General features: G+C 38.3%; 1 protein-coding gene across 1 annotated transcript; it reads right to left on the reverse strand.

The window, feature by feature from the left end:
* Positions 1 to 18: 18 nt before the first annotated feature.
* On the reverse strand, positions 19 to 21,691 carry LOC116407732 (uromodulin-like). The gene is made up of 18 exons (XM_031893644.1): positions 21,611 to 21,691; positions 18,411 to 18,510; positions 17,351 to 17,404; positions 15,725 to 15,865; positions 14,819 to 15,078; positions 14,617 to 14,739; positions 13,398 to 13,572; positions 12,385 to 12,522; positions 11,150 to 11,164; positions 10,249 to 11,061; positions 10,025 to 10,153; positions 9,729 to 9,931; positions 8,362 to 8,516; positions 6,272 to 6,517; positions 3,989 to 4,148; positions 2,620 to 2,698; positions 2,234 to 2,284; positions 19 to 273 (listed from the first exon to the last, which is right to left on the reverse strand). The coding sequence occupies exons 2-18, from the start codon at positions 18,472 to 18,474 to the stop codon at positions 209 to 211; spliced, it is 2,871 nt and encodes a 956-aa protein (XP_031749504.1). The 5' UTR covers positions 18,475 to 18,510; positions 21,611 to 21,691; the 3' UTR covers positions 19 to 208.
* Positions 21,692 to 22,101: the final 410 nt, after the last annotated feature.

Below are 22,101 nucleotides of genomic sequence, written 5' to 3' on the forward strand. Positions count from 1 at the left end.
AAGGAGTGAACAGAAAAATTCAGTCACAAGATTGCTCTCTATTTATTCTTACTATTGTTACAGAACCATATAATATGTATTTACTTATAAGAATGTATTGCCCCAAACCCACCATAAATGTAACTAGTATAAAAAGGACATCTTCTATTATATTTGTTGCATTTAAAGCTATATTACATGAGAACAGAAAGTTTCAGTAAGTAAGCAATTAACAGACAAATATCAGCACAAGGAAGAAGAGAATTGATGTTAAGGTCAGTGCCGGAGGTGCAGCTGAGAAGAAAGAAATAAAAACATAGATTATAATAGAATTATAGGTACATTTTACATTTTTATTCATACTAAAAATGTGTTATCTGCAGATGTATACAAATATGTTCCTTTAGGATCTTAATGTAATACTCTTTTCAAGGGAAAATATGGGAAGACAATATCACTTATAAATCCATTGTCACACTATGCAATTATTTTTCTAAATATGTTTTTACAATTTGCATGAAATCATTGCTAGGCTATAATATTAAAGCACAAGTAAAGGCTAATTCACGGTGGTTGCTAAAAATGTTAGGCACCCTCCATAAAATAAAGCAGCAACCCCCATATGTAATAAAAGGCACTACGTTTGCCCGGAAGCAACCAATAAGATGCTTGTTTTTAAACAGGTGCCCAGTAAATGTTTTCTGCTGATTGGTTGCTACGGGTTCTGTTCCTGGGCTTTTCTTACAAAACTCCATTTATTATTATCTAAGCAGTATGGCAGCACTGACTTACCCTTTAGGCATTCACACTTAGGGGCATATTTACTTACTCACGAACGGGCCGAATGCGTCGGTATTTGGCGATTTTTCGGAAAATTGTCGCGACTTTTTCGTTGCCATTCTGAATGTTGCGCAAAATCTGGCAATTTTTTCGTAGCGTTACTACTTGCGCGAAAAGTTGCGACTTTTTCGTAGCCTTCGCGCCGAGTACGAAAGATTCGGATTCATTCAAGCTTCAGTATGGTGACTTTTCTTGGGCCAGGTTGGAGCTGCAGGGTGCCATTGAGCCCTATGGGAGACTTTTCTTGGGCCGGGTTGGAGCTGCAGAGTGCCATTGAGCCCTATGGGAGACTTTCCTTGGGCCGGGTTGGAGCTGCAGAGTGCCATTGAGCCCAATGGGAGACTTTTCTTGGGCCGGGTTGGAGCTGCAGAGTGCCATTGAGCCCTATGGGAGACTTTCCTTGGGCCGGGTTGGAGCTGCAGAGTGCCATTGAGTCCTATGGGAGACTTTCCTTGGGCCGGGTTGGAGCTGCAGAGTGCCATTGAGCCCTATGGGAGACTTTCCTTGGGCCGGGTTGGAGCTGCAGGGTGCCATTGAGCCCTATGGGAGACTTTCCTTGGGCCGGGTTGGAGCTGCAGAGTGCCATTGAGCCCTATGGGAGACTTTCCTTGGGCCGGGTTGGAGCTGCAGAGTGCCATTGAGCCCTATGGGAGACTTTCCTTGGGCCGGGTTGGAGCTGCAGAGTGCCATTGAGCCCTATGGGAGACTTTCCTTGGGCCGGGTTGGAGCTGCAGAGTGCCATTGAGCCCTATGGGAGACTTTCCTTGAGCCAGGTTGGAGCTGCAGAGTGCCATTGAGCCCTATGGGAGACTTTCCTTGGGCCAGGTTGGAGCTGCAGAGTGCCATTGAGCCCTATGGGAGACTTTCCTTGGGCCGGGTTGGAGCTGCAGAGTGCCATTGAGCCCTATGGGAGACTTTCCTTGGGCCGGGTTGGAGCTGCAGAGTGCCATTGAGCCCTATGGGAGACTTTCCTTGGGCCGGGTTGGAGCTGCAGCGTGCCATTGAGTCCTATGGGAGGTTTCCAAAATCATGCAAAGTCTGCAAGTTTTGCCCGCCGTTTACGAGCGTTCAATACGAAAAAGTTGCGACAATTTACGAAAAAGTCGTAACGGCGACTAAAAAAATCGCAAAAAATACGAAAAAGTTGCAAAATGTGCGTTTCCAATCCGAATTTTTCCCATTCGGATTCGTGGATTAGTAAATCAGCCCCTTAGTGTCTGACAACTATTTCATGTTCAGAACATCCTCCCATTTGTATTTTAAGGGATTTATACTACACTTTCAGTCTGAATGTTAGTTTCAGATCGTTGCATTTAAACATACGACCGCTATCCGAACATTCGTCGGAAGAACACTAAAAGCTGAACGTGTATGGCAACCTTTACATTTGGTACAACTGTGAAATAAACCTTACCTCCATTTGAAATATGGGCTTCAGGTGGCTTAGCGGGTTGTATCACTGCCCCTAATAAAAGCAACACATGTGTAAACAAATGCATTTTATCCTAAACAGATGCCCAGAACATATAATACTTTTATACAGATAGAGGATGTGTTTTCAGTAATGCTTGAGAAATGATGTTTTTCAGATAAGGGGCATATGTCTAAATATGTTTAAATAATTGCCATATTTTCCAGCTTTCTGGGTAACAAGTTTCTGGATAATAGATTCTATACCTGTATTTAAAAAAAAAAAGCATTTGCATTTCCACAATGTTCCACCATCAAAATGCTTCATTCAATTCATGGCTTGAACATCCAGGTATTGTTTCCATAATGCTTATAAATAACAAATGTTACCTCTGTTATGTATGGGACCAAGTGTTAAATTCTGTGTGGCGTAATTGTCATCTATAGAAGCAGACTTCACTCTGCAGTGCTGTAAAAAAATACATATGTGTGAGAAATACATGGCATTTAATTAGGTACATATACCATCCATCTATTTTTCTTCAGATAAATATCCTGTGCTATGGTTTTGTTCGAGTGCACTAAACAGTATTGTGAATGGTCAGTCTTCAGCATAAAAATAGGATATAACTCTATACAATAAAGGGACAATTTTGCTAATTTTAGCTGCAGATTAACTTGTGAATATTTAGTGTCTCATGGGATTAGCCCCAAAGGCTCAGCTGTATGTAAGCTTTCTTGCAAGTCACTAGTTTGATCAATATTCTATAGCACTGACTGTCCATAGGCATTTTCAATAATTTTCTTCCAATTACATGCTAGTATATTTGAGGAAATGCCTACTGTCTGAAATATAAGTATTTTTTATTACCTTTTCATTCAATAAAACATTATTTTATTTGTGCATTATTTTCCAGACACATTATTTAATCATTTGTGAATGTTTGGAAATGCATTTGTCTTAATGAGTTTCTAAGAATAAATACACAATGCTATTGGGTAAGAAGTAATTTTCTCCCTCCCTTTCTCCATTCCTACCTTCCTCCATCCCTTTCTCCATCGCTTCCTCCCTCCCTTCCTCCATCCCTATCTCCATCCCTTCCTTCCTACCTTCCTCCCTCCCTTCCTCCATCCCTTTCTCCATCCCTTCCTTCCTACCTTCCTCCCTCCCTTCCTTCATCCCTTTCTCCATCCCTTCCTTCTTACCTTCCTGTCTCCCTTCCTTCATCCCTTTCTCCATCCCTTCCTTCTTACCTTCCTCCCTCCCTTCCTCCATCCCTTTCTCCATCCCTTCCTTCTTACCTTCCTCCCTCCCTTCCTCCATCCCTTTCTCCATCCCTTCCTTCTTACCTTCCTCCCTCCCTTCCTCCATCCCTTTCTCCATCCCTTCCTTCTTACCTTCCTCCCTCCCTTCCTCCATCCCTTCCTCCCTCCCTTCCTTCATCCCTTTCTCCATCCCTTCCTTCTTACCTTTCTCCCTCCCTTCCTTCATCCCTTTCTCCATCCCTTCCTTCTTACCTTCCTCCCTCCCTTCCTCCATCCCTTCCTCCATCCCTTTCTCCATCCCTTCCTTCTTACCTTCCTCCCTCCCTTCCTCCATAACTTTCTCAATCCCTTCCTTCGTCCCTTCCTCTTTTCCTTCCTTCCTCCCTTCCATTGTTCCTTCCTTCATTTTCCCCTTTCCTTTCCTCTCTTTCATTTCCCTTTTACAATAACATAATAAGCATAATAACACAAGAAGGATTTAGTTCCAACTGACAGGATTGCAGATTTCAGTTGACGTATCACACAAGCTGATCTGACAGTGTAAAAAGATTGTGTCGTAGCCAATTAACTTGAAGAGCTGAACAGAAAATCTCCCATTGAGGGATTGTCCATTTTCTTCCATAAAAATTGTGGGATCATTAACATTAGGGCAACTATGGAAAAAAACATGAAAAGGAACAACATAAGGCATAAAGTATCTGAGTATTTTAAAATCTAAAAAGCACAATAATATGCAAAACTCAGTTAATCTATCTCTACTGAGACCTAAGCATACACGGGTAACAAAATGTTTATTTGATATGGGAAGGAAAAAGCAATGGGACCAGTTTGTAACCATGTCCCCATTGTTGACAAGACAGGCAGCTGGACAAAAGCAACTTCCACAACCTCTACGCCTGACAGATGAGACTAATTACAGGACATCCCCTTCTTAGGGATGTTGTGGGGGAAAGAGAGAGTCCTTTAGGCAAAGAACAATTACAGTGCAACAGGTATTAAATAAGAGACAGCTGAAGTCAGGAATTAAGTAAGCAGCAGCAGCATGGAGCGGGAGAAGAGACAGGTGTGGGCAGGAATGGGCAAAAAGACAGGAAGGGACAGGAAGCAGCCAGGACTGGAGCAGAGCAGGAACAGGACTGCCACAGTGCTCGAGCAGAACTAATGCTCAGATTAGGAAGTGAGGTAACAGAAAGGTTTATATAGGGCAGAATCATCTCTGACTGACTGACCATATCTGGCCTATAAGGCTGCTGTTGATTGGAAAAGTTTGGGAGATTGGAAAAGCCTGGTGAAAGGTAATGAGAATAAATGAGAGACTAGATCTTGCCAGCTGCTCTCCTGGCCCAGTGGTTGAGGAGAGCAGCCCGAAACCAAGAATTTCCCAACTTGACTCCCAGCAGAGCCTTATACCCACTAGGCCAGTCATCTTGTTTCTTAGACCACTCTGAGCCAGTTACTGTTCAAGATGGCCACTGGTCACCAGATTCTAGTTAAGCAGCTTCATGCCTTAGAAAATCATATTACAGTTCCCATTTCCAAAACAGTTTCTACAGCACCTGTTACAACAATTAAAGCTGATTTAGCTAAACTGGGAGACCACACAAGTAAATTTCAGGGATGATCTGGCCTGGAAACAAATATATGCAGAAAAAGAGCTAGCCTATCTTGTAGATTGTCCAGCAACTTAAAAAAACACATGACCTAGAAAACAAGTCATGCAGGCAGAACCTCAGAATTAAAGGGGTGCTAGAGGACATAGGTACTCTGAAGGTACTGCCACTTACAATCCTAAGGGGCATATTTATAAATTTTTGTGCTTGGGTTTTGCCAGGATAGTTAAATTATGATTTTTTTTACCTGTGGCCTGTTTTTTTATTTTATTTTCAAGATATACAAATTTTACAGGAAGCCCACAAACCTACCATACCTACAGCTAGGAGAACCTCATATTTATTATATATTCATCCAGGCAACTGATATTAGTATTAGTAGGTTTGAAAATCACATCCAATGAGGAGCGCACTGGTGCAATGATGCATTCCTTGTCTGATTGTCTGATATATCTTCCCCACTTTATGAATTGATCATTGTACCTAGGGCATGGGTGGCCAAATCAGGCCCAAATCTGCTTGTTGCCAAACAACTGACTGTGTATACCTTAAATTGTGTTGATCTACAGAAGCAAAAAATATTGAAATACTTTTGTGGCTGAACCTTTTTTTCTGCCATTCTTCCTCCTGATTTCAGATTCACATATTTATTCATTATTAATTTAATAGTTATGTGTAAATACATTTACTATTCTTGTTTATGCCTTAAAAAACTTTCTGTACACCAAGGTGACATTAGTATTGCTGCCCATTGCCTCAAGGATGTAGTATATCTGAGTGGCTATAAGCAGGGCCGGAACTAGGGGTAGGCAGTTCTCCTGCCTACCCCTAGTACAGTTTGCGTTGCAGTGCTTCGTATCGCGCCACGCCCCCCCCCCTTGAACTGCGCATGCGCGTTAAAATACACAGGGGGGGGGTGCAATGTAGCGGTGCAGGGGCGAGGTAGCCGATCGGGTTGCCTAGGGTGCCCGGTCGCGTCAACCCGCCCCTGGCTATAAGTGCATAATGAGGGATGCTAACTTTTTGAGCTTATCCTGGCTTCACTGAATCAATTGTAAATTGAAATTATCAATATAAATTGGGGAAAACTTTTTCTCATTGTAACTTGTTTAAAGACAAAAAAGGTAATTATTTTTACTGCTTATAGTCATAAATTAAATCCGCACTTGTTCTTTATGATGTAGTATTTGACCGGGTGCTGACTGTCTCTGGTAGGTGTTGCATAGCAGTCCTTCATTTGTAAGACAAACTGAGGTTCATTCATCTCTTCTACCATAACTCCAACATATATCAAGGTTTCTGTGCTTAGCCATATTTCTGGTCCCTGGAAGGGCATCGAATAATCCCAGTTTTGAAAAAGGGACATTTTAGCCGTATATGATCCAGTTCCACCGACTGAAATATTAAGAGAGCTAAAAAAATACAAACGTTCTTATTAGAATATGTAATAATCAAATATGCAGTGTTTAACATTTCATTGTAACACAGCTGACACATATAAACACATACTGTAAGTGGTTATTGACAACCTGGAAAATGTGGGCAAAGTGCGAGAAACAGTCTGCCACAAAATACAGGGCACATTTATGTACAGTACCACAGTTGAGTTCATGCAAATATCCCTGTAGCCAGCTGCATGTAAAAGACAATTCAAGGTACAGGTATGGGACCTGTTATCCAGAATGCTCGGGACCAAGGGTATTCCGGATAAGGGATCTTTCCGTAATTTGGATCTCCATAACTTAAGTTTACTAAAAAAATTAATAAAACATTAATTAAACCCAATAGGATTGTTTTGCATCTAAAAAGGATTATGTATACCTTAGTTGGGATCAAGTACAAGGTACTGTTTTATTACTACAGAGAAAAAGGAAATCGGTTTTAAAATTCTGTATTATTTGATTACAATGGAGTCTATGGGAGATGGGCTTTCCGTAATTCAGAGCTTTCTGGATAATGGGTTTCCAGATAAGGGATCCCATACCTGTACAAGATACTTGTTCTAAAGGTGCTTTTTGAACTTCCATATAGATGCACACAGCACTTCTCAGTCTTTCCAGCCTTCCATTCCAAAGTCTAAATTGAAATCTAAATTAACCATTTTCAATAAAATATACTTTTTTAGTAGTATGTGCCATTAGGTAATCCTTAATAGAAAACTGCCATTTTAAGTACTAATGGCGCCCCCTGGGATCATACAATTCATGGTGCACATAAACCAAGGTCATACATACATGTTAGGCCACATGCACCAATTAATGGACAGAGTTCTCCCTTTTACTCCCACACTACTTCCTGTTACAGTTAGAGCTGCATTATTTCCTGTCAGGTGACCCACAGCCCATCACAAAATGGTGGCTCAAAGGAAAAGATGTAAAAGGCCAATATTTACTGATATATAGATATTCCAGTTTAGTGAGATTCTCCCATAGGCCAATTAATATGATATTAACTATTTGTTGGTTAAGTATTCATTCTGAAGGTGTAGTTTTCCTTAATAAATGTTAATTATTTTGAATGGATCTTAAAGGAACTGTAACACAATTTTTTAACATTCAAAATATCCCTTCTATACACTTTGATTATCAAATATATCATACAGAAATTTCAATAGCAGCAGTGGTTCTTTTAGAAATCTTACTTTAGCATTGATTTATAGAGAACAGGCTGCAGTTCACTCCTAAGTCTCGCACCACGCTTCCGTTTCGCTCCCCCCTCCACCCCCTCCCTCTCCTAATGCAGGCACACACAGCGCTACTTCAAACAGCGATGCAGACTTAGCTGGACAGAAGGAACGGTACGTCTCTGATCCCTCTCCCTCTCCATGCCCCAACTGCTAACAGCCCATAAATCACTCAAAACAGACTCTGAAGAATGTGGCATTTAACTTCCGGATTAAACCGGAAGTCGCCGTATCGCCTTTTCAAGCTCTGCACAGTAAAGCACTGGTAATGTAATTTTTTTTAAAACCATGTAGAATATTGCATTTTTTTAAACGCTACATATCTTAATAAAGTATTTAGAATGGATATGTTGAAAGTTATTTTTTTGTGTTACTGTTCCTTTAATTGATGGTTCCCTAATGACTATTCTAAAATCTGTCAGTGTGTGTTTTTGTAGGGAATTCCAAGGTGAGTGTCTTGACTTCCTATAGGACTGTAAGTTAAAATGAATGAAAAGGAAATGATTAGTCCTGTAATTTGCAGTATTCATTTTAGAACATTTGTAGAACTTGTACTCTTTCATTTTCTCTTACCTGATAATTGGATTTATTGCTGTCCACAGACTGACCTCCATGTTCCGTGCATAAGAGCAAGAGACTTCCAGCGCAATCTCCCCCCTTTGAATCATCTCATCAGATTTTGGTGACACATATACGGTATTTATATATGTAAAATGTGTTGTATTAACCTAACAAAATGTAAACATTATTAGCTGGATAAAAACAATTATTTTCATTTTTATTAATAATTTTTAATTAATAATTTCCAGCCTGAATAAATTCTTAGATTTCAGACACATGAATGGCATAAACAGCCGGTCTTTTAAACTGGATAACACATTTTCCTACAATAGCTGCCATGATTAAAATGGTAAAAAACGCTTGGGGCATAGGTATGGCTATTAGATAAGCAGCTACCAAAGGTTGCCAAATATTAGGCACCCCCAGTAATTGTTATCACTTACCTGATAAACCATGCTGATGCTCCTGTTAGCCAGAAAACTGCACCGGCCCGGGGTTCATACAACTGAGAAATCCTCTTCCTTTCCTCCTCTATCTTCGGAATGTGCAGTAGAGTGAAAAAGCTGACTTTCTTGCATAGGGTACTCAAAGGCAGAGGAAGGATCACTGGTACCCTGGGCCGGTGTGGTTTTCTGGTATCAGGTAAGTGATTCCAATCACTGGGAAGTGCCTAACATTTTTGGCACCCACCCAGTGATTGATATTTTCCTTCTCCCTTAAGATTTCTCCCAAGATGAAAAAAACAAAACAAGAAATAAAATTGTAAGCCTGTCCAGCTCTAACTAATATTGAAGTGGCTTCCCTGTATAATAGGGAGAGGGCCTATTGCCCAAGTTCCCAAAAACCACACACATGGCTTTTACACTTACAAGTCTGTATAACTCACAGTCTTTCAGGTTTTACAGTTCAAGCTTTTTGCCAGGTCTCAAGCCATTTGGCTTTCTCACAGGCATCTTGGTTTCCTCCTTCCTTCTCACAGAAGACCAATGTCTCATTCACTACCAAGGAAGAGCCCATAGGTGTGGGAGCACACCCCTTTTATCTGCAGTAGTAAAAGTAACACTTTTTCTCCTACACACCCCTCTGCAGCCTATAAAATGCACCTTAAAAACACACTCAGGACTGGATTGGCCAAGGGGCTCCTGGAGGTGCAGGGGGTGTAAATTGGCTGTGGCAATCATTGTGCCGGTGGCAGCAGTAATCATTCTGAGGGGGGTATGGTCCAGTGTGGCTGGCCCTTATTGTGGGGTGGAGTTGGTGTGCCACAGAAGGTTAGAATGGTCCAACACTGGGAACTCTTCTTTGTACCTTTCTGGTCTGTCCTCCCACAAATCCTAATTCAAAATATTTCAAGGCTTAAAACGACACATTTTGCCTACCTTGATTTGACCTCCACAGAACCCCTTTCTTGGCAACATGTCGATTTTAACCATCTGTATATCTTCTCTTTCAATATAGCCCTGGCAGCCATTATCTCTTAAATGTACGGTCGATGCATTCATTCCCATCTTTTCTAGTAAGCATTTGCTATAGGAAAGCCTCATTAGGCTTGTCCTGCATGTCAGCTCCGGAATGGGGAAATCTAATGATGAGAAAGAAACCAATGCACTACAGGTGTATGTATTGCTTATTATAAAATCTCTAAACAGCTTTTAGTAAAATTGTAAATAAATACCTTCATGCACGTCGCCATATATATTATCAGAATGTTTGCAGTAACAGCCCACAACTCCATTCTCTTTCCTGCATTCTTCATCATGAGAACAGTACAGAGATGAACAATTTAGGGTTTTCAGATTTGGCTCTGCATAATAAAACAAGTATCTTAGTATGAACTATACCACAAGGTGACCATATTCACCCCCTGACAAATGGGGGAAAAATCACTTTATCACTTACCAACACAGAAGGCTGAATTGCAAAATGGGGTTCCAGTCAGTTTATACACATAAAAATCACCAGGACAGGCCTTAATTGATACAGAAGAGTTCCAGGAGCAGCAATCTCCCCAGTTAAAACAAGCAGTGCGATTGACTATCCCTTCCTTTTCTTTTGGATGAGTGCCATTCAGCCATATTGGAATATTTGTGCCACAACTCTGTTGTGCTATACAATATTCAGGAATCTTCTGATCAGTTTTGCCTTGAAAGTGATACCAACCACTTAGACCATAATCACAATGATACCAGTAGTAGTCATAATAATAATAATAGTCTGAATGTTTATTATCCAGACTACGCCATGGTTCATCTAGTACTGTATGGTTAGAACATGGGTCTAAGCAGATGTAAAGCCCTTTGTATTTAATGCAGTCTGTGTTGGGGTCACATGGTGTTCCTTGTTGGCATTCATTGACTTCACAGAAATAGCCATCTCCAAAATATCCATATGGACAACTGCAACTGTACCAACCCCAATAATTGTTGCAAACAGCCAAAGGGTGACAGTCATTAAGATCTTTACTTGCACATTCATCAATATCAACACAACCTTCTTCTGTATATTTCAATCCACTATAACAAGTGCAGTTATACGAGCCTACTGTATTCTCACAATAACCGTTACATTTAGTGAGCCAGTAATCGTCACATTCATTTACATCATAGCACTGGAATCCATCGCCTGTAAATCCATTTTTACAGGTACATTCCTGATCGCCACCAAACTCCTCACATGTCGCATTTGGGTGGCAGTCAGAATCGGAACATTTTCCTACAAATCAAACAAAAAATTGGTTACCTGCTAATAAACCACTGATAATGAATACTTTGTAGGTTGTCTTGAATAGCATATTACTTACCTATCTGTGAGGAACCTGAAATAGCAATGTAGATATAGTAAGAATATACAGCTACATTTTTTGTAAATACAAATATCTAAATGAGATTGCCAACATATTTTTTCTGTTTTAATTCTATGAATTAAAAAAATCAAATGGAAATGAAAACATTTATGTGTAATACAATGCAAAAAGTTTTCTCTAATGGTCAAATGGTACAATACATTTGACTAGTTCAGTATCACATTAACTACAAATGGTGGTTAAAAAACTATTGATGAAGCTCATGATTTCTTTGGCCCCATTCCCATACTATGACTCATTTGGGTATACCTTACCCAGGGCTGTCCTTAAAGATGGTTTGACCCATTAGTTAGCTTTTATTGAAGTACAATCCAAAGCAATGCTCTTCAGCATTCAGTTGTTAGGAGATACATTTCAGCAAAAAATGTGGACGAAAACCAATTACTGCACAGCCCCTTCCCAGACAGAAGATGCAAGGTCTGCCTGTAATGTTGGCTGCTTCATTTGGAAGGGTTGGATGAGCAAATGAAATCAATAAAACTGATTGAGAATGATGTTCTAATGGCCAACAACTTAAAATGCGCTCTTGATCTTTCTACCTTCTGCCTGTCTATTAACCAACATTGTTACACATATTTATAAAAATATTTATTATTTAGCTTACACCCCAGAAAGGGTTGCAATCTTCTCTTCTGCCTTTACTGGCTGATGACAAGGGGGAAGGAAGTGAGGGGATTGGGGCAGTTCAAAGCAGACTAGGGGCTAAATAAATAGGGATTACAAATTTACCGGCAGCTACATTATGGGCAAATTTGTAATACTGGAACCAGTTTTGGCTGGTAGTTTACTGGCCAGAACAGTGAAATACCAGCCAAGTGGCAACCTTACAAACAAACACAAACACACACAAATGTAGGGGATCTCTTCTGCAGAATATTTCCATATTATTAGTCATATTATTTTTTCTTTGTATGTCAGGGGGTCACCCCTTAGTGGTACATTGTGCAGAAATGCGTCATCAAATCTGTAATTTATGTTTACTGATTAGAGAATCTGTCCCACGTCACTTTGCGGAGTGTTTGTGACATGCTCAGCATTATTTACATACAATTATTTGTTGTCACACGTTAGTATGTATGAGTAAGGGGTTAATGGGTCCTATACCTCCTTTTGACGTTGAGAAAGGGGTACTGTGCTATGCCATGGTAAATTAATTATTGGGAAAAACTTACCAGTAAAGCCCAAAATCATAACAGAAATAAACCCATTACAATTTAGACTTAAAGTCCACTTTCCAGACACAGAGTGCTTCACTAGATATGCGTTTCCTGGAGAGTATATTAGACTTCGTACAATATCTGCACCATTCCCTAGAAACAAAGCAGAAATATATTTTAAAAGGAGACAGAAAGAATAGTGATGAGCGCATCTGTCCCTGAAAAATGTATTTTTTCTTCCTATGCCTCTGCCTTCTAATTCTACTGTTCCTATGCTCCGGTCTGTTTGTCTTCCTTCGCTGGTCCTCTATTCCTGACTCTACATGTTCTTGAACATTATTATTATTATAATAAATAGATATTTATGAAGCACCAACATATTCTGAAGTGCTGTTATTAGAAGCATGTATACACTACATTTGCAAATTATATACAATTACTAATTGACACATTAGTTCAAAAGGGCCCTAGTCATGAGAGTAAACATACCCTGCCTGCCACCTACCCAGACTTTGGCCTTTCCTCACCTGTGCAATCCAGCTCTCTGCCCAGACCCTGGCCTGTTCTATGACCATAGCAACAAAAAAGCAAATGGCACTCAGGACTACAAACAAGGGTAAAACCCTTTTAAAAGTTTATTGCGGAAGTGCAAGGTTTCGGGGCAAAGTGACCCCTTTATCTTCACCTCCGCAATAAACTTTCAAAAGGGTTTTACCCTTGTTTGTAGTCCTGAGTGCCATTTGCTTTTTTGTTGCTATAGTATTCTTGGAGGGTGCCGATCCCTCCAGCAGTGGGCACCGGACAAAAATTTTTTTTGGAGTGTTAGGGTGTGCAGATAAGGTCTCTGTGTTCCTGTTCTATGGCCATGCAATGCCCTGACCTTAGCCTATCAGCTTTCTGACCTTAACCTATCAGCTTTGCCCCACATTTGGGTCCTGGGCATCTTACGAGTCTCCTGCTACTTTGCTACTGCAGTATCAGCATCTTGCATTGTGATAACATATTTCAGTATATGGTGGAATACTCACCATTAGGATCAGTCAGAGTAATATTGACATCCCCAGTAGTATAAACCAGCAGATGGGTTAGGGCAGTTGTGTTGAAAGTCTCTTTAATCTCACCAGATGCATTTACATTTATATTCAGAATGCGCACGGAAGCATTTACAGGTTTGGTAAGAAAGAAATCCAAGCCATACATTGCCTGCAGATCAACATGAATTTGACATTCATTTAGGAAACTACTCCCCATCATTATTTGATGCTTACATTAAATTAAGGGACTGATTTATTAACATTTGAATATTTATTTGATGGTGTTTTTTTTTAAATAAAATTTTGATAAATTGGCCTCCCAATTTTAGGTACACTTTGGGGCTGATTTACTAATCCACGAATCGGAATGGGAAAAATTTGGATTGGAAAACGAACATTTTGTGACATTTTCGTATTTTTTGCGACTTTTTTGTAGCCGTTACGACTTGCGCGAATTGTCGCGACTTTTTCATAGCCATTATGACTTTCGTGAATTGTCGCGACTTTTTCATTGCCATTACAAATTTCGTGAATTGTCGCAACTTTTTCATAGCCAGTACGACTATCGTATTGAGCGCTCGAAAAAGTCGCAAAATACCGATCATTACGAAAGAAGCGCATTCGGACGCTTTTTGGACGTTCGTGGATTAGTAAATGTGCCCCTTTATGTGCCCTATACATAAAAGCAGATTGGTTAATATAATATTGCAAAGTATCAGTAGTTACATGTAAAGATATCCCTGTAAAAACAGCAGAAACAAGGATGGGGAGCTACTGGGGCATATTCAGAGGCACAGATCTTCCCTGCTAAAGGGCTGTGGTTGCCTAGGTTGCCTACTTCTTTTTTAGCCTTTAGTTCTCCCTTAAATAAATAGGTCAAAGGAGTGAAATTATTGGAGCAGCTCTCAGTACTGGAGACATTTGCCCCATAATTACCGAAAATTAAAAGATCAACTGTGGTAGAGCACAGAGGCTGGATATACTTTTAATATGCATTTAAAGATTCTGATATAGATGAGAGAAGATAAGAATATCATTAGGCAGGTACATACTGGCTTTGTAAGGTACAGTTGCAGTTGTGCAGTTGGAAAGGCTTATAAGAAGTTACAAAATATTTTTTTTTTGTTAAACGTGATATGGTAGAAGAGAAGGAAAGAAGTCATAAAACACAATTTTAGACTTATATACTTATATACTTTTATAACATACTTACCTCCCAAATGCCATATAAGTAAATGCTTGAAACATGCCCATAACTGCGAGAAGCAATACTTTGAAGCAAACTGTCCTGAGATTCTTTGGGAGGCCAATGCCAATCCCAATACATGAAGAACACCTGAAGAAAGTTGTAGTACAGAGGTTCACATTATGTTTCCAAGTACCGACATTTCTAATGTCACTTTTTCACTAGTTACCTGTGACTGTTTTTCCTCAAGTAGACTATAAATTCCATTTAATAATGCAGTGTCATTTGCATCAGAAATTGTGCCATCAGTTATAACCAGAACAAATGAACCCGGAGGAGAGATGAGCAATGCTTCCTTCAGCCCATACAATAGGGATTGATTGCAGTAAGTCTCTGGGCCATAGTAGTAATAGCCACAAGATGAATAATCTGAGTATGATATCTGGCTAATGAAATCTTCCTTAGTCTGTGTAATATATTCTGAAATATCTAAAAAAAAAAAAAAAAAAAAGGAAAGGAAAGGAAACAATATTGTGACTTTTATTTTCAACACTTTATACATGAGTCCAATGTTTTGGTTTTCATTAGGACCTTTCTCAAAGATAATATATATATATATATATATTTTTTTTTTTTTACTTCCTTATGGAGTCTAAAATGAAGAACTGAAAGAAAAAACTGGAAGAAATTCATGGTATTGCCAAGCTTGTTCAGAACTTAGGCAAAGCTGATTGCAAGAAGTTAGTTACTTCATGATAAAGGGGCAACTGGGCAAAAGATTATATGGGTTTTCCAGCTGTTACTACTTATACTGAGACAAAGGAAAATGGAGATTATTATAACCAAGTATTGGCCCATTATATGTGCAGATCCAATTTTAGGATCTTTCTGAGGGAGACAAACCTCCATCAAATACCTTTAAATAATAGAATGGGGAGATTGTATTGGGCATCAGAGACATGTTTAAGTGTTGGTAACCAGGTGTGAGTTTGTAGAATTTTAAAAATGCCAAATTTAAACCAATATGTTATCATGCACTAACCAACTGTATACATGAAATTTATATTCAAGCAATACACAAATATTATAGTCAGAGTACATGTAGGCCCTACTGACCAAGCTCAAGGACCCTTACCTGCACTTTTAATTGACACAGATGTATACTGTCTGATCCCACAGGGGAATCTGTTTGTTATTCGATTTAAAAGGTTCCCAATTGAAGTACTATACATCCATGAAGCTATGTAGCCCTTTACCAGTGTAAATGGTGTAAGCTCTGCAACATTAAATGAGAAAGTTACACTAATATTGGATTTCATGCATGAAACAAAATGTGACACAATTCCAACAAAATAGAATAAATATTTTGAACTGAAAAAAATAAATCCATATAACAATGTGCATTGCAACACAATAATGAAATATAGATACAATGCATTTCTGTGCCATCAACTGTTTCGTCCAAGTGTTGGCCTGATAGAAGGGGCGATGCACAGTGGGCTAAATCAAGTCAGTGCATCAAACATCTTTCAGCTGGAATGGATCTTCTTATTCAAACATCTTTCAGCTGGAATGGATGTGTATCAGTAGTATAGTACTTTTGGGACAAGAAAAAACTTTGGAGGAAAAAGAAATACAATATAGTTAAATTATTTGCCTGTGCACTTTTAGTTTCTGCTTTATTGCCCTGGAGGTCCATGTTTACTGGCTTTGCCTTGCACAAAAAGTTTAACCTTCAGTCTTTAATTATAACAATCTTATAACAAAATCTAGATATGGCATTCAGTACCCCATCCACTTCTGCTTACTCCCCATCTACAATCCTCTTGGGTGTGCTCTTTTCTGATGGGCTCCTGCAACAAAGAGAAGACCTCTTTTCCGCCTACCACTTGCATTTCATTATGGCCACAGATGGGGAAGCCAGATGTGCCTGGGGGCACTGGATTTTATATCTTCTAAATCATATAAAGGTAAGGGATCCCTTATCCGGAAATCCAATATCCAGAAAGCTCCAAATTACAGAATGCCTGTCTCCCATAGACTCCATTTTAATCAATTAATTCAGATTTTTAAAATTGATTTCCTTTTTCTCTGTAATAATAAAACAGTACCTGTACTTGATCCCAACAAAGATATAATTAATCCTTACTGGATGCAAAATAATCCTATTGGGTTTAATTAATGTTTTATTGATTTTTTAGCAGACTTAAGGTATGAAGATCCAAGAAAAGACCGAAAGAACCCAGAAAGACCCCTTATCCGGAATACCCTTGGTCCCAAGCATTCAGGATAACAGGTCCTATACCTGTACAGGTATGAGACCTGTTATCCAGAATGCTCAGGACCTGGTGAACCCCAATAGGATTGTTTTGCCCCCAATAAGGATTAATTATATCTTAGTTGGGATCAAGTACAAGGTGCTGTTTTATTATTACAGAGAAAAAGGAAATAATTTTCAAAAATCTTAATTATTTGTTTAGAATGGACTCTATGGGAGATGGCCTTCCCATAATTTGGAGCTTTAGGATAATGGGTTTCTGAATAACAGATCCCATACCTATACTGAAAAGTTGTTTTATAAACTCAATAAAATGACAAAACCATTATAATGTTGTATCTTCTCAGGCCTTTCTTCAGTACGTCCAGTGTTAAAAAGGCACTTTCTATGCATACAAGGCTTCTAAGAATAATGATTAAAACACAAAGTAGAGGTATTCTTCACTTTATTTGTTAAAGTAGTTTTAATGTTGCTAAATAGTACCTTTTGCTCTGCATGTACGACCTGCAGTAACTGAAGTGTAATGAGGTCCTTCAGCTGTAAAAATAAAAAAATAAATTAGAAGATATCTAAAAAATGATGGACTTTGAAACTTGAAGACTAATTCCTACAGTGTGTATAGACAGATAGATAATGGATAAGCATGGTGCAACAGTGTCAATTTACAAAGGAAAATAGGCAAGGGAGTCACCTTATATTGTATTCTAGGTACAAGGGAAAGTGAAATGCAAAAAAATATCTGTTGAAAACATGTTTTCTTGTTCTCCTGCACATTTTATAACAAAAAGAAAAGAAAGGAAAAGAAACCTAAGCAGAAACCACATAGCTGTTTGGTATTCAAATGCAAATTTGAGAAGTTGCCTGAGGTTGTAAATATGTTGTGGCAATATCATGTACCAAAAATGGCAGGCTTTAATAAATGAGTAAATGTTCATGTAAGTACTTGGATCAGTTAAATAATGTAACCAGATTCACATCTTATTAAACTAAATTATGTCATTTTATGTCACCTTATGCAGCACAAAATCAAAATAACATTCTTAACAAAGAAACCACAAACTAAGGAGTCTATCTACCTTTTAAACTGAATAAATGTTATTTACAATGGAGATATGTACTATACATCCCCCCACACACACACACACACACTGAGGGGGAAACTCTACCACTGGAGGACGAAAATTACACTTTTGCTAGGCACAAAATAGTAGTAGTCAAAAGTCCCTCTATTAGGACTGCATCAATGAGCCAATGAAGTCCATATTTAATGGGATTTGCTAACCTGTCCAATAGGCTGCCCTGTGACACCACACATGGGTAAATATGCTTAGACTTATTCAGGGGGAACCTGAGCTAGCAGTTATCATAGGCCAGCGTATGGCCAGCTTTAGAAGTTAACAACAATTCTGCAGAAGATTCATATACATGCTTTAAGAGCAATAAAGCAAGGACATGTATTCTCTAAAACAGCAAAACATAAGTATGAAATCTACTATTGAAAGTCAGTAGAGCTTACAATGTTTAATGACTATAAATGACTTACTCCACTGGGCTGTAGTCAGCTGAGAAACTAGCAGAGCAACTGCTAGGTGGAAGAGATATGCCATTTTAAAGCAAGTGCATCAGGTATAAAGAATCGCCTCCTGTAAAGGAAATCAAGTTCCATGTAAATAACAATAGTTAATTTATATGTTACACATTTATATAAACTGTATATTGCTTCTGTTATGAAGTTGAGTTTTCATGAGGACTACTTAAGGCAATTGTATAAGAAGAGCAAACAGATGCCCAGTAGCGATGAGTGAATCTGTCCCGTTTTGCTTCGCCGCAAAATTTGCGAATCTTTCAAAAGATTCACGAAACAGTGAAAATGTTGCACTTCAAAAAAATTGTCGCCCGCGACCATTCTTTTGACGCAGGTGACAATTTTTGGACGCGTGGTAAAATTTTCTGCGGCAAATTTTTTCATCCGTTTCGTGAAACAATTCGCCAATGGCAAAACGCGGAAATTCGCCATGAATCCATGCCTGGCAAAACATTTCGCCCATCACTAGTGCCCAGCTTTACTTGTGTCTCATGTAGGCTTCTTTGAAATGGTTACACAGAAATTGACTTTTGAGATAAGTGAAATAATTGCAGAATTACTATTTTTGCAGATATTTATCAAAAGGGTTCATTAAGGTGAATAGCACACAAGTTTAGAGTTGGCAATGACACCAAATGAAGACTTTTTCCCATTTAGTCACTAACATGAGGTCAAACCTGGGAACATCTGATCATCCAGCCTACATGGCAATATTACCTGATTATACGTTGGACCAGTGAAGTCCCAACTCAATGGCCACTGCATCTAATGTCATTTTCAGGTACACCAGAACAGTTTCTAAATAAGTCCATATATTGATTGAAGAGTCATTGTTGTGGCTCCCTCAACTCTTGATGGCAGCCTACTAGACACTTACTTACACATTAAATTTCTATTTTTAGTCTATCAAACCCTGTATCTCTGAAGAAAGCGGCTCGCAAAGCATCATGGTCAGCTCCCTTGGGCTACGGGTTCGGGGCTCCCAGCACCCGAACCAAATTTCGGCATCGGTGAGTGTGTGTATATTTATGTGATCTTCACTGCTTGTGTACTAACATTTGAAATATTTGGCGAGGGACCTGGGGTATTCACACCCAGGTCAATACCTATTTTAGGTAAAGATTTTTGTCTTTAACTCTGATCTCTTTTATAAATTGTTTAATTAAACTGTGTTAGCACACTCTATATATATAAATTTTACTGAATTGGGTGTATTCTTTGAGGATTTAGGTAGATTTAGTAGTCCATTTTTTTCACTCATTATCAAACCCTGTAGACATATTCTGTCTACCAAAATCCCAAGATCTGAAATGTTTATCAAAAAGTTACATTGGAACTGACCCAGCTGAGAACTTAGAAACATGAGTTTTACATATTTGGTCAAATGTAGCAAATGTATGAAAGTGAAAAAGCACAAACAACCACAACAAAGACCAAGGAAAGCTTTCAGAAGAAATTTCAACAGAACACATTTTTTTTCATTGTATAAATTAATTGTTTCAGCTAACGATTCACCCTAATGAACCTCAAGCAGTTCATTCATCTTTAATCAGGTTGTAAACTGTAGCATGATAAGCTGAATAGCACAGAAAAGCTTAGGGCTAGGTAGATTTGGTTCATACTTTAATAACCAGATATCCTCATCTGCTATTGTGTATGAAGACCTCAGCCAACCGGCGACTACACTCTACCAATGCCTGGGGATAACATTATTTAATCATAATATTAGTATTAATGTAGGAGAAATAGTACTCCTACTACTGTATAAATGCATAAATACCCACAACATTAATGATGATTATATACTGAATTGACTTGAGAGTGTGTGTGTCTTTATTGAGAACTTTCAGTATCTGAGTGTAATATATATATATATGTTTTGGAAATTACACGAAGAACAACCTTATTTAAACGTAACAACTAGTGATGAGCGAATCTGTCCAATTTTGGAATCCTTGAAAAGATTCACTAAATGGCGAAAATGAAGCATAGCAAAAAAAAAAAAAAATTGTAGGAGGGAAAATGAAGCAAAAGCACAGAAGGAGTAAGCAATAATGGTGCATTGGTTCGAAGTGGCACATTCTTAGTAGTAACTGGAGTTAATGTGAGACATGTTGCACAATGTTGAGCCATAATGTTCCAAAGACTGATACATTTGAACAGCAACTTTCTCCTGTCTTTACACTATAAATTATAGATATTAGAGCACCCAAATATAGCTTTTATGCCATCGTTAATGCTACTTATAACATCATAGAGCTCATTTACCACATGGAAGACAGCGTGCAAAGTGTGAAAAATGCATGCAATCCACCTGTTTTTTCACTTTGCACCCTGTCTTACTTGCTAAACATTTTGGAGCACAAAGACCTGTGGCCACTCCTATCAATACAGCACTGCCTGGTGGTTATTTTTGCATAATCTTGTTTTTATGTATCTTCCAAGTCTTGATCATTTTTAGAGTGTTTTTTCTTTACTAGAAAGCAGTAAAATGAAAAACAACTTGCCACTTTTTTATTCTCTTTTATATATGAAACTATACACCGTATTAACAGTAAATCAGCTTTACCTTTACAGGTATGGGACCTGTTATGCAGAATGCTTGGGACCTGGGGTTTTCCGGATAAGGGGTCCTTCTGTCATTCGGATCTCCTACCTTAAGTCTACTAAAAAATTATTTAAACTGTAATTAAACCCAGTACCATTGTTTTGGCTCCAATAAAAATGAATTATATCTTAGTTGGGATCAAGTACAAGGTACTGTTTTATTATTACAGAGAAAAAGGAAATCATTTTTAAAAATTGGAATTATTTGTAAATTCAGTATAAACATATAATTTGCACTGACATAAATAAACAAGATTTCATGTACTTAGTTTCTAAACTCTGAACCCACCCATTATTAGGAAGTAGCAGGTGAATGACAGATCCACTTTAAAGATGTGGTTAACATTTATTATGTTATAGAATGACCAATTCTGAGCACCTTTTGTTCTTCATTATTTCTTAATTATTTATTTTTTTATAGTTCTTGAATTATGTGCTTTTTTCTGACTATTTCCAACTTTCAAATGGGGGTCACTGACCCTGGCAGGCGAAAAAAAATATTGTTCTGTGAGGCTACAATTTTATTGTTATTGTTACTTTTTATAACTTACTTTTCTGTTCAGGTGCTCTTCTCTTCATATATCAGTCTCTCATTCAAGTCACTCCCTGGTTGCTAGGGTCATTTAGAGCTCCTGAACAAAAAGGGAAATAATAAACAAAAAACTAAAAATAATAAAAAAATAAAGACAGACCAATTGCAAACTGTCTCAGAAAATTACTCTCTACGTTATACTAAAAGTTAAATCAAAGGTGAACAACCCATTTAAAATCAAAATAGCATAAACAAAATAAACATTTATGGAGCAATGCAATAACTTACTTATCCACTTATTTAGCCACTTATCTTCCAATGGAAAAGAAACAGGCTTTTTAGTTTGTGTCAATGTCCAACTTATGATGTAAATATCTTAATAGAAAAGTTCTTATTATACCACCAAAAAAATCAGCGTCAAGGCTAAGCATAAGTTAAGTGTTTTCCTAACTATCTTGCCAAGTTATATAACAGTGAATAGGGAACATAACATGAATGCTAATGGACATG

Source organism: Xenopus tropicalis, chromosome 9 (genome assembly GCF_000004195.4).
Source record: "Xenopus tropicalis strain Nigerian chromosome 9, UCB_Xtro_10.0, whole genome shotgun sequence".
NCBI lineage: Eukaryota > Metazoa > Chordata > Amphibia > Anura > Pipidae > Xenopus > Xenopus tropicalis.

What these genes read in the sequence shown, in the direction of transcription:
- LOC116407732 (XM_031893644.1), bottom strand. Translation starts at nt 18,474, where the DNA reads ATGGCATATCTCTTCCACCTAGCAGTTGCTCTGCTAGTTTCTCAGCTG. An exon ending in ACTTATATGGCATTTGGGAG is followed by an intron (nt 13,573 to 14,616) that starts GTAAGTATGTTA and finishes GTTGATCTGCAG; the next exon opens with GCAATGTATGGCTTGGATTT. An exon ending in AGCCCATATTTCAAATGGAG is followed by an intron (nt 274 to 2,233) that starts GTAAGGTTTATT and finishes CTTTCTTCTCAG; the next exon opens with CTGCACCTCCGGCACTGACC.